The sequence below is a fragment of the Terrapene carolina genome, unplaced genomic scaffold (assembly GCF_002925995.2).
Source record: "Terrapene carolina triunguis isolate 2854851 unplaced genomic scaffold, T_m_triunguis-2.0 Scaffold233, whole genome shotgun sequence".
Lineage (NCBI taxonomy): Eukaryota > Metazoa > Chordata > Testudines > Emydidae > Terrapene > Terrapene triunguis.
In genome coordinates, this window is record NW_020664584.1 from 13094353 (window position 1) to 13106858 (window position 12506).

General features: G+C 51.1%; 1 protein-coding gene across 2 annotated transcripts; it reads left to right on the forward strand.

Annotated features, from left to right (window-relative positions):
* Positions 1-4328: 4328 nt before the first annotated feature.
* On the forward strand, positions 4329-12124 carry SNAPC2 (small nuclear RNA activating complex polypeptide 2). 2 transcript variants are annotated; one of them, XM_026656853.2, is made up of 5 exons: positions 4329-4651; positions 6029-6148; positions 6422-6490; positions 7474-7783; positions 10969-12124. In XM_026656853.2, the coding sequence occupies exons 1-5, from the start codon at positions 4454-4456 to the stop codon at positions 11475-11477; spliced, it is 1206 nt and encodes a 401-aa protein (XP_026512638.1). In that variant the 5' UTR covers positions 4329-4453; the 3' UTR covers positions 11478-12124. The 2 variants fall into 2 exon arrangements, with proteins under 2 accessions (XP_026512638.1, XP_026512639.1); XM_026656854.2 differs by having other exon boundaries at positions 7528-7783.
* The last annotated feature ends 382 nt before the right edge of the window (positions 12125-12506 follow it).

The window sequence follows — 12506 nt, forward strand, 5'->3', positions numbered from 1 at the left end:
GCCGCGCCGCGCTGCCCCCCGCCACCCCAAGATTGGCTGCCCCTTACCAGGTGCCGCCCCAAGCATGTGCTTGGTTGCCTGGTGCCTGGAGCCGGCCCTGCTCCTTGTTCTGTCATCTGCCACCAATGAGAACTGCCTAGCTCCATCCTCTTTGGAACCCCACTTCAGGTAGTTGAAGGCTGCTTTCTTTTCTGCAGACTAAATAAGCCCAATTCCCCAGCCTCTCCTCATAAGTCATGTGCCCCCAGCCCCCTGATAATTTTCATTGCCCTCCGCTGGACTCTCTCCAATTTGTCCACATCCTTTCTGTAGGGGGGGGACCCAAAACTGGACGCAATACTCCAGATGTGGCCTCACCAATGCTGAATAGAGGGGAATAATCACTTCCCTCGATCTGCTGGCAATGCTCCTACTAATGCAGCCCAATATGCCGTTAGCCTTCTTGGCAACAAGGGCACACAGTTGACTCATATCCAGCTTCTCGTCCACTGTAATCCCCAGGTCCTTTTCTGCAGAACTGCCGCTTAGCCAGTTGGTCCCCAGCCTATAGCAGTGCATGGGATTCTTCCATCTTAAGTGCAGGACTCTGCACTTGTCCTTTTTGAACCTCATCAGATTTCTTTTGGCTCAATCCTCCAATTTGTCTAGGTCACTCTGGACCCTATCCCTACCCTCCAGCATATCTACCTCTCCCCCCAGCTTAGTGTCATCTGCAAACTTGCTGAGGGTGCAATCCATCCCATCATACAGATCATTCATGAAGATGTTGAACAAAACTGGCCCCAGAACTGACCCCTGGGGTACTCTGCTTGATACCGGCTGCCAACTAGACATCAATCCGTTGATCACTACCCCTTGAGCCTGATGATCTAGCCAGCTTTCTATCCACCTTATAGTCCATTCATCCAATCCATACTTCTTTAACTTGCTGGCAAGAATACTATGGGAGACCATCTCAAGGCCAAGCTGGTCTCACTCTCCACCTCAGGGTGGAGCTGAGCTCATCCTCCATCAGCTTTGCGTTGCAGAAACACAACTCAAGAAGACAAAGTTAGCGACACTTTAGAACACACAGGAGACAAGAAGATAGGAGCTAACTCCCTCTAATCACCCACATAAATCCTACCTTCTTCTGGGGAGGACACATTACACCCTGCCCTGGGTACTAACTTCCCCATCCTGCAAACAGTTATGTTCCGCTGCCCCCAGCACACATAGGTAGTCACAAACCTTTTCTTGGTAACCCTGTCCCACCTAACACAGAAGGGACCTGTCTCCAGTCAGGAGGACTAGACTCAAAGCTCTAGGTGGACATTTATCTCAGAGATGCCACCAACTGCTCTGCTCCCAGCTGGACCACTGTTTCCTGGAGCCATCTATCCCAAACAGGGTGGACTTACCTAGTCTCCATTTCTCAAGTCTCGTCTCAGATCTTCCTATGGCAGAACACAAACCACAAAAGGAGAAGTTATGGCCAGAGACTGCAATGGCAGGAGCTCATGCATGTTTCTCTGAAGGGATCTCTCCGATACCCCCATCCACGGCACTCCCCCATCCAGTCAGCTGGATGTACCCATACTGTGAAAAACAGCACCTGAAACAGTCACTGCTCAAAGGAAACTATCACCCCTCTCCCTTCTTTTTATCCCCGAGCGGGCTGTCCCTGCCTAAGAGGCTCATGTTGTCAGAAGGAAACCAAGATCAAGTACAGAGAAGGAGAAAATGGTGACCAGTGACTCCAACCCACCAACGTGTAAGAGGAGCCAAAAGAGAACTGAGCATCTCTGATTACAGGCAGGTCACTCTCCTGGGAACCAATCTTCCTCCAGGGAAGGTACATGCCCTGTTTAACTGTTGGGCCTGAAAAGTTTGATAGTCATAATAATATGAAAACAATCCTGTTCTGCAGGGTAAATGAACTGTACATATAGCACTGACATGACCAGCTTCAGTTATCTTCCCAAATTAAAAAGGTTTAACCTTGTCTTAGAGAAATATACTTTATAGTTACACCATTTTTAGCCAAGCTTTTCAATTAGGAGACATATCTTAAGCCCCACATTGGCTGCCAGTTAAATATAGGATAATTGTTTGAAATTTATAAATATTAAAGAGCTTTGGTTATTGCTTGAGAACAAGTTCAGTTTGAAAGGTAGTATAAGCAATTTATTAATAATTTAGAGCTTCCCTGAAAGTTTTTATTACCCCAGGGAAGGAATAATCACCAGTAAAAACCAATGTCTTCATTTTAATTTCAAGTGTTACTTCACACATTATCATCTTAAGTCAGGAGGATTGTGGGTGACTGTTTATATATTTAGTACAGAACACGTTATGTACTTATGTAGCATTTGTATGCTTGGACATAGGGATCAGGCTACTGAAATAGCAACGCAAACAGGGTGAGGCAGTGAAATTACGGTACATTCCCTAAAGCCTCTATCACACACACACACCTACTAGCAAATAGAAGCCTCTCCAACACCTCACCAAGGATCTACAACCTATCCTGGAAGACAATCCCTTGCTCTCACAAACCTTGGGAGGCAGACCAGTCCTCGCCTACAGACAGCCCCCCAACCTCAGGCAAATACTCACCAGCAACGACACACCAGAAACACCAACCCAGGAGCCATCCCCTGCAACAAACCCCATTGCCAACTCTGTCCACATATCCATCATTTGCCAGCAATGCCTCTCTGCCACATACATTGGCCAAACCGGACAGTCTCTATACAAAAGAATAAATGGACACAAAGCAGATGTGAAGAATTATAACATTAAAAAAAAAGTGGGGAAGCATTTTAACCTCCCTGAACACTCAATTTCAGACTTAAAAGTGGCCATTCTTCAACAAAAAAACGTCAAAAACAGACTACAACGAGAAACTGCAGAACTTGAATTCATTTGCAAACTTGACACCATCAAATTAGCCCTGAATAAAGACTGGGAATGGCTGGGTCACTACAAGAAGTAATCTCCCATCAATAGTTGAGTATGAGCCATCCACCCTGATGGAATTGGCATTGTTACAAAAAGTAATTTTTACTCTGTTGACATTCAGACCTTCTTGTCAACTGTTGGGAATGGGACACATCCACCCTGACTGAATCATTGACCCTCCACTTAGTAAGGCAACTCCCATCTTTTCCTGTGCTGTATATTTATGCCTGCCTACTGTAATTTTCACTCCATACATCTGAAGAAGTGGGTCATAGCCCACGAAAGCTTATGCTCTAATAAATGTGTTAGTCTTTAAGATGCCACAAGACTCCTCGTTGTTTTTACTAGAAAATAGGTATTGGAAAAAATCCTCTGCTTGTTTCCCGTCTGTGACATAGGTATGAGGACAGGCTCCCATGCTCGAATGTGTGAATGAACAGCGGGGCCAAGTGCTAACACGTGACCAATTCCCAGACACCCCTTCACGGGCTATTTGTCTGGACGCAGGTTGAAGCAGCAAATCCTAATGAACCTGCCCAGGAAAACCTGCGTGTGCTACAGACCGTCCGCTCAGGGCTCTGGCCCTTCGCTCAGCCGGCCCCAGGCAGGGACTGGCCCTGCTCCTGCAGCAAACCCGGCCCGGTGCACGGAGCAGCGCCGCACGCCCAGCCCGAGGGTCCCCGGCCCCTGGAGAACGAGCAGAGCTCTCCCAGCCCGAGGGTCCGGTCCCTGGGGGGGCGCTGCGGGCGGTGTTAGGGGGATACCCCGGGGAGAGGCTTGGGGGCGCCGGGCGCAGTTAGCAAAAAACCCCAATAACCGGAACCGCCCCCTGAAATCAGCTGCAGGGCGGAGACTGCCACTCCCGTGATGCACCGGGGCGAGGGCGAGCGGGGACTGCGACTCCCGTGATGCACCGGGCCCGGCGTGGGGCCGCACGTTATTCTGTGCGCTCACACCTCTCCCTCGCTCTCAGGGCAGCGCTTCCCACGGCAACTTCCGCTTCCGGCCTTACAGGGCCCTAGTCCTGGAAACGGAAAGTCCCGAGCCCCGCAATGGCCGATGGGAGATATAATGTCACCCAGCTTCTATCTCCTATGGTGTCGCGGGGCCCGTGATGGCCGATGGGAGATGGAAACCGTGGAAACACCACGCTTCCCACAATGCATTACTTCACTTCTCTTTCCCCTTCCCGTCCAGATTCTCCGCCGCGGCTCCGAGCCTCAGAGCATTTGCTGTGACGTCATATCTGTGCGACAGAAACGGAACGGAGTCCTCGCTCATTCCCCTACCCCGGCCCCGGCCAGAGCCTAGATTCCCCCGCAGGGTCCGTGGGGGGGGGGGGGGGGGGGGGGGGCCCCCCGGAGGGGGGGGGGGGGGGGGGGGCCTGTGTGTAGGGGGGGTGGCTGGGGATGAGATGCCCCAGAGAGTGGGTGGGGACCATAGGTAGATGGGAGGACCTGGGGGCTTTGACCTCTCACTCCTCCTTTTCTTCCCCTACAGAGCCTGAGCCATGAAGCCCCCGGTTCGGACCCGCTCGGCCCCCACACGCTACGAAACGGGCCCCCCTGCATGTCACGCACCCACTCGGGCCCCCTGGACGGGACAGGAGAAGCGGCAATTGATTAAGGCCCTGAAGGCCCAAGCCCCTCAAGGGGAGCTACAGACAGCGCTGTTGCGGGAGCATTTGCCCCGTAGGAGTGAAGCTGAGGTGAGTGGGGTCTGGTCCTAGTCAAGCTGGTGACTGACCAGGCCAGGTTCAGAATAAGGGTAATTAGGGAACATCACTCTCTCAGCTAACAAAAGAGAGAGAGTGCCCAATCTCCTGCTTCGCTTGGGAATGGGGGGCCACCATCGTACTGCCCTGCAGGTTCCTCTCCACTATTCAGGTTGGGGTGGGGAAACCTAGTGCTGCGTGGCGGTGGCTCCTCTTATTTCTATTTATGTTGGCCCCTGATTTTGGCAGCACTAGAGGGGGTGTTGGCTTATACATCTCCTGTAGCTCAGAGGTTTTGCAGGCTGTGGGCTCCTGTGGGTGATGTCTTGCCCCTTATCTGCCCCTGGCAGTCACAGTTCCCCCCTCAGCTGCTCCTTGCCAGCTTTCTCCACAGCATTTTCTATCCAGATATCTTAATGGTTCCCATCACCGTCGTACCTAAGCCGGGGTGGGCAAACATTTTGGCCCGAGGGCCACATCGGGGAATAGAAATTGTATGGCGGACCATGAATGCTCACAAAATTGGGGTGCGGGCTTTGGTGTGGGGCTGGGGATGAGTTGTTTGGGGTGTAGGAGGGCCCTCTGGGCTGGGACCGAGGGGTTTGGAGGGTGGGAGGGGGATCCGGGCTGGGGCAGGGGTGCAGGAAAGGGTGCAGGTTATGATGGGGGGTGTGGGCGGTGGGGTGGGGCGGGGCTGGGGATGAGAGGTTTGGGGTGCAGGAGGGTGTTCCAGGCTGGGATCAAGGGGTTTGGAGAGCAGGAAGGGATCAGGGCTGGGGCAGGGAGTTGGGGCATGGGGAGAGGCTCAGGGGTGCAGGCTCTGAGCGGCGCTTACCTCAACTGGCTACTGAAAGCAGTGGCATGTCCCTTTTCTGGCTCATACGCGGAGGCGTGGTCAGGCAGCTCTGCACGCTGCCCCGTCCGCAGGCACTGTCCCTGCAGCTCCCATTGGAGTGCCGGAGGGGGCCATTGGAGCATGTAAGAGCTGGAGTGGGGCCATGCCGCAGCTTCCGGGAGCTGCGTGGTGCAGCCCCTGATCCCGCTCCCCGGCCGGAGCTTGCCGGCCATAGTTTGCCTACCCCTGACCTAGGCGCAGCCGTCTCCTCCCGTGGCTTTTCAGGCCTAAAACTTTTTTGGTCCTTCTTATTAGTTGTACAATCCTTTTGCAAGTTCATCCCACTAACTCATTGCTGTCTGGAACCAGAGAGGGTTTTGGGAGAGGTGGAACGGACACCCAGTTCAGCTGCAGCTATGTAGTCCAGTTGGGATAGAAGGCATTCAGTCACACCCTTCCCAGCCCACCCATGAGCTGTTTATTGGGGGAGGGGCATCTCTGTATGCTGCTATGCCTGAACCTCCCCGTGGTTGCAGATTCTGGCCTTCATCCACCAGCTGAAGGGCCGCGTAGCAAGGGAGGCCATACAGATGGAGTATCGCCGCTGCCGGGAGGAGCAGAGTCGCAAGGAAGCTGAGATCCTAGCTCCTATCGAGGTACGGCTTAGAGAGAGAGAACCTGGGAATCAGAGCTGGTGTTGTGTGGGGGTGGGCAGCGCTGGTTTGTCTGTACAGTACCAGGGCAAGGGTGAGCTTGATTGTACTGTACTAGGATGGGCTTGAGGCACGTGGCATTTGCCTGGAGCTGTCCCTGTCTCACTCTATGCTCTCCTTGCCCTCTGCTGGCTGGCCTCATGCTTCTCGCACTGTGGCTGTGCGGAAGTGGATGGGTGCCTGATTCCAGTGCACTCATTGAAATCTGCTTCTCAGGTCTGGACAGATCTTGCTGAGAAGCTGACGGATAAGCTGGAAGAAACCGTGACAGCAGCTTTCTCTCAGGTAACAGGCATCAGCACCCGGTGATAGCCGCAAGATCCCACTAGGGCCAAGAACTCAGCAGGGTCAGAGACTTCGACAGAGAATGGAGAATGAAATCTGGCCAGTGACAGGGCTTAAGCCTGCCAGTCCTTCCTGGTCGCTGGTAGGAAACGTCCCTGCTACAGGCAGGCTATTCCATCCCTGTCCACTACAGGAATTCTACCATATTCCCCTGTGCTCACGTGGCCTCATTGCTGCAGTGGCCAAGCAGCAGTTCACCCTTCCCGTTGGTGTGGGGGAAACTGAGGTACATACTGTGAAACCATTTGCCTGACATCCTGCAGCAGGTCCGTGGCAGAGCTCAGTAGAACCCAGCTGTTCTGACATTGAGTGTTGCTCTCCCAACTGCTGCTTTCTGTGCAGCTTAGCTATGTAAAGGTGAAGAGATCGAAGTAGGGCATGGGCAGTGGTAGCTCTGCCACCTGTCCCAGCAGTGAGCAAATCCGTTCCCTTGCCATGCACCTCATAAACAACCACATCTCCTCTCGCTCCTGGATATCAGAGATGCCCCCAGAGAGCATCAGGCTGTCCAAAGCCCCTGTAGCTTATTGCACTGCATTTAGTTCTGCTTCGCTGTGCTGCATGGTGGCTGGCTCTCCTGGCCCAGTCTCACCTTGAGGAAGGTCTGCTGTGGGGTCAGGGAGTGCCTGACGTTGGGGGGGCTGCCCTGGGAGTGTCTGGCATTTCTGGAAAGGGGGGCCCGTTCCTTCTGTTTCCTGAGCTCCCACTTGTAGCTAGTCAAATTCAGAGTAGAAATAAGGCACAATGTTGTAACAGTGATGGGAATTAACCATTGGAACAGGTCATTTTAAAATCAAGAGTGGAAGTTTATTGAAAAGATCTGCTCTAGTTCAAACATTAATTAATTCAGGCGAGTTCTGTGGCCTGTGTCATGTAGGAGGTCAGACTAGATGATTCTGTCCCTTAGAATCTCTGAATTTCAGGTTCTGACCATCGCAGTCACCGAGCCGCTCAGTTTGCTCCACTCAATTCCCCAGAAGCTGACCAGAGCTGCAGAGAGGAAGGTCCTTCCAGACTCCTCGAGCCAGCATGATGCATCGCCAGCCCCTGATGATGCAGCAAGGAATGGAGATGCTGCCCCAGACCCCCCAGCAGCAGCTCAGTCCTCCAGCACTAGCACAGACCCAGGTGTTCATGGGGAACCAGAGAAATTCAGCGTGGACTTTGAGAAGATCTATAAATATTTATCGATGCTCTCCAGGGACATCAAAGTGCCTGAGCTCTCGCCATATGGTGAGTTGGGATCCAGAAAGCTACATGTTTGTGATCTTCAGGGAGGGGACCAGCTGGCTGTGATAGCTGTCACTCACTCATAGCTTAGCTCAGAGTGTGACACCAGCAAGCCTTGGTGACGTGTTGGGTTACTCGAACTGTGGAAATTAATCCAAGGCCAGCTAGAGGCTCACAGGCACCGTATATGTTCCCTGGGATCTTGTAACCACCACTTGCTCATTGCCAATCAGTAGCTTCCTCCAGAGTCTGGAAATTGATCTGCTCCCTTGCCTGTTTCAGGGGGAGGGGAGTGTTTGCTATGTCCTAGCACCTGCCTCCACTTTCCCCTTCGTGGCATTCCTGGCTGTCCTTCTGCAGACCGTGCTTGAGGGCTGAGTGGGTGCACGTGCTCAGGGATCCCTCTTGTGCTGAGATGGTGAGTGGGGGAGTCCTGGCCCACCTCTGTCTTCTCCATTCTCATACTTGTATATTGCGTGATAAGTGCTAGTCACCTTATAAACAGAGACATTGTGCTCAGACTGAGGTGAGCAAGGCAGCGGCACATGATTCCTGGCCTCCCACGCGCAAAGCATTGGCTCCTTCAGATCCGCCAGCTGAAAACACATCCCTTTCCTTAGTGAGCATTTCTGTGGCGAGATTGACTGGAGCATTGTAGCCATGTGCTGCTTAATCAAAATGTCCCATGATCCAGGCCGTGGGGGGATTTTAATGGGGCCAGGGAGGGTTGTGAGCCATTCACTGCCACTTCCTCTACTGACTTGACCCGGGGACTGAGGGACCTGAGTGTGATTGAGTTGGGGAATTAGTGCAGAGTGTGTGAGTGAGCGTGGAGCCTGGGGCATGCATCTGTTCGTGCTCGCGGATCCAGGGCCAGAATGCAGCCTCTGTTCTGCAGGCATGAATGACAAGGTTCAGGATGGCCCAAAATCAACAATTTTTTTTAAACAATTTTCAAATAGGGTTTTTTTTATATTTAAGTTCAGCACACTTTTCTTTTTATAAAATAAACCTCTTTAAAATTGACAAGCTATGCTGAGATCAAACCTTACTATAATCTATTACACTAATTTAAATAACAACAAATATTCAAACAGTGCATGTTTGCTGCCAAATTTCAAATAAAGTCAAACCACTGACTTGGTAAAAGTCACTGGCCAAGCACCTGGAACTAGAGTTGGTCGAAATTTAATCTCTTCTCTTCCATATGAGGAGAGATTAATAACACTGGGAGTGTTCAGTCTAGAAAAGAGAAGACAAAGGGGGGTTATGATAGAGGTCTATAAAATTATGAACCGTGTGGAGAAAGCAAATAGGTAAGTGTTACTGACATCTTCACGTAAGACAAGAACCCGGGGTCACCTAATGAAATTAATAGGCAGCAGGAGTAAAAGAAACATAAGAAAGTATTTCGTCACGTAACGCACGGTTATCCTGTGTAACTTGTTGCCGGGGATGTTGTAAAGGCCAAAATTATAGTTCTTAAAAAAAAACAAAAAAAAAAACCCTAGATAAGTTCATGGAGGATAGGTCCATAAATGGCTATTAGCCAAGATGGTCAGGGATCCAATCCCATGCTCTCAGTGTCCCTGAACTTCTGACTACTAGAAGCTGGGAGGGGACGACGGGATGGATCACTCAACAACTGCCCTGTTCTGTTCATTCCCTCTGAAGCATCTGGCACCGGCCACTGTCAGAAGACAGGATACTGGGCTAGATGAACCATTGGTTTCACCCAATATGGCCATTCTTATGTTCTTAAACAAGCTTTTGAAAGCAGTACTCTCTCCTGCAGGTGCAAAGAGAATATTTTCCTCTTTTCAGTTGATTCAGCTAGTTCAGTTCAATGACTAGCCCATTCAAAATTGAAACGCTGATAGAGAGTTGAAAAAGTCAGAAAGCTTGTTTTCCTCTTGCAATCTATGAATGAAAATGAGAGTGAGATGTATTAGTTCTAAGACCACAGTTTTAAATACAAAATGTTGTGATAAACTTACTTTTTTCTTGTGTATCCAGCACATTTAAGGAGGTTTTTTAAAGAACATTTGTAACATGCTGTTTTTATGCACTTAACTGAATTCCAGTTTCCATCCAAATGGAGTTTATCAGAAATCATGGGTAAAAAAATAATCAAGTAAATAGCAAATGCATCATTCACCATTTCCTAACATAATTTTCTGGTTAGCAAAAAGAAGCACAAAGTTGAGTGAAAAGGGTATAATTAGTTGCAAAGCTGCATGTTTTAATGGTTTCCAATCAATGAGAATCAACCTCTCTTTAGGAAAATAACTGAAAAATACAATGCAAACCAAGATTAAAAACAGATTACCGTATATACTCGTTCATAAGCCAAATTTTTTTAGTAAAAAAGGGAAGCACCAGAGAAGGGGGTCGGCTTATGAATGGGTATAGAGAGGGAGAGGTGGGACACAGCCCCTCCCCCCCAACAGAGGGGGCAAGGAGAAGCAGCAGAGACAGAAGGGAAGAGGTGGGGCCAGTGTCTCTCCACTTCTGGCCAGGCTGCTCTCCCCCAGCCTCCGAAGCAGCTGCAGCTCCGGAGCTGGCAGGCTGCAGCCGTGCCACTCGGCCTGCCCCCCAGAGCACGCTGCAGCTGCACTGCCCGGTCTGGCCCGCCGGAGCAGGCAGCAGCTGTGCCACCCAGTCTGGCCCGCCGGAGCAGGCTGCAGCCGTGCCAGACACATCCTCCCCTGGCTCTCCCCAGATAAGGTGGGAAGGGATGGGATGGGGAGAGTGTGGGGGTCCTGGACTAGGGGTGGGGTCATGGGGGGGGGTGGTCACGGGGGTTACCCCCCGGCCCCCCACCTTCCCCCCCCCCCCCCCCCCCCCAAAAAAAACCCCCCAAAACATTTCCCCACCAGTTGCTGTCCCAGCCTGTCAGGGTAAGCAGCTGGCGCGCCGGGACACTTTGTTTACTTAGGTTTACCTCCGTGCCTGCGGACGCTCGAGGTAAACAAACCATCTCGGCTTGCCAGCGGCTTATCCTGATGGCCCAGGAGACAGAGTTTGCTGACCCCTGAATTATAGGGTCAGCTTATGAACGGGTCATTAAAATTTTCCATTTTTACTTATCCATCTCGGGGGGGCGGCTTATAAACAAACCTGCTTCTGATCGAGTATATACGGTATTTAAATTAGACCAGCCTGACAAGGTCCATTCTTCCTTCCAGAGTCTGCCGTCGTCCTAGACCTGCTGATGTCCCTCCCTGAAGAGCTAAGCAACCTGGACTATAACGGATTGAAGAGCCACATGCACAGATCCTACAGGGAACTGACTGCGCTGCAGCCAGATGGGAGCAGGAAAGGATCAGATCCAGGAGCCCGTGCAGGAGAGCTGGCCGCTGATACGCCTTCTGCCAGTGTCGCCTGTGAGAGGCCTCCCACTGCTAACCTGTCGGTGAGCTGCACAGCCCCAGCGGAACTGGCACAGCCAAGTGACAACCAGGAAAGGCCCAGCAGGTCAGGGGAATGTGAGCAGGGAACACAGGAAACTCCCCAGCCCAGTGTGAGCCCATCCTCAGCCCAGCATTCAGCTTCCCATGGCCAATTGCCTCCACCCCTCCACAGTCCCGCTGCAGATGCTCAAAAGTCAGTTTGGAAGGATCTGGGAATTTGCCCTTTGAACTTGTTCCTTGTTCCCTTGGAGCTTCTGGCTCGAAAGGGGGACAGTTTGGACTGAAAAGGCTGGTGGTGAGTCTTGGTTTCTCAGCGGGGATTCAGGCAGCTGTTTCATGCTGGTTCTCTACACCAGTCCTGCTCTTGTGCTGTGATGGGGACCCTTTAAGGGCTCTCCTGACCCTGAACTGCAGTCCCTGGCAGGGATACAATCTCGGGGGTGTCTTTCTCCTGAACAATGGAGTTTTAGTGAAGGTAAGAAGTGAAGTTTCATTAGCAGGAAACAACCTGGATTTGCTTGGCCCTGTGCCCAGAGTTCCATGTCCCAGCTCTGGTTGCTGGCAGGGGCTTAGCTGTGGAGTGGGTGATTGATGCACATTTCTGAGAAGAACGTGACAGAGCTGGGTTCACAACCTTCAGATCATGTTGACTAATGTCCTAGTTTGCTACTGATGTGAAAATGAAATTTAGTCTTTCTCCAAAAGGTGCAAAGGCTGAGCTGTGCAGCTCACCGGGGACTGAAACAGACTGTTTTGGGTTTGTATCCACAGCCCTATGGCTTTGTGGAATAAAACAGTGTATTCTCTCTTGGTGCATGAGCTGTAAATACTGTCGTTTTCACTTCTCTGGGCTCTGCCTGAGGAGCCTGTTCTGGTTTTTTCCTTAAGTATAAATGTATTTAAGGTGTGGAATAAATAGCTTAAAAACCTCCTTCTTGAGGTAAAAGTCTCCCTAATCCTCCCTTCTGGAGCTGGAGGGAAGTAACTGGCTGTGACCTGCTTCTGGCAAAGCCCTATTCCTTTAACAGGTACAACGTGAGCATACCAGCGCTGTGCATAGGGTGCCCCTTTCTAGGAGAACCCTTCTTGTCAGCATAGGTGATGTCTACAGTGAAGTGCTACATGGTGCAGCATAGACAAATTCTCACCACCAGAAGTTGGTCCAATCAAAGATATTACCTCTTCTACCTTGTCTCTTCAGTAGCTTCTGTCTAACATCCTCCAGTGATACCAGTGAAATGGGAAGCGGGTTATCACCATATGATTAAAACATATCATTTTTTTCCCCAAATACAGAACGAGTCAGGAACCTT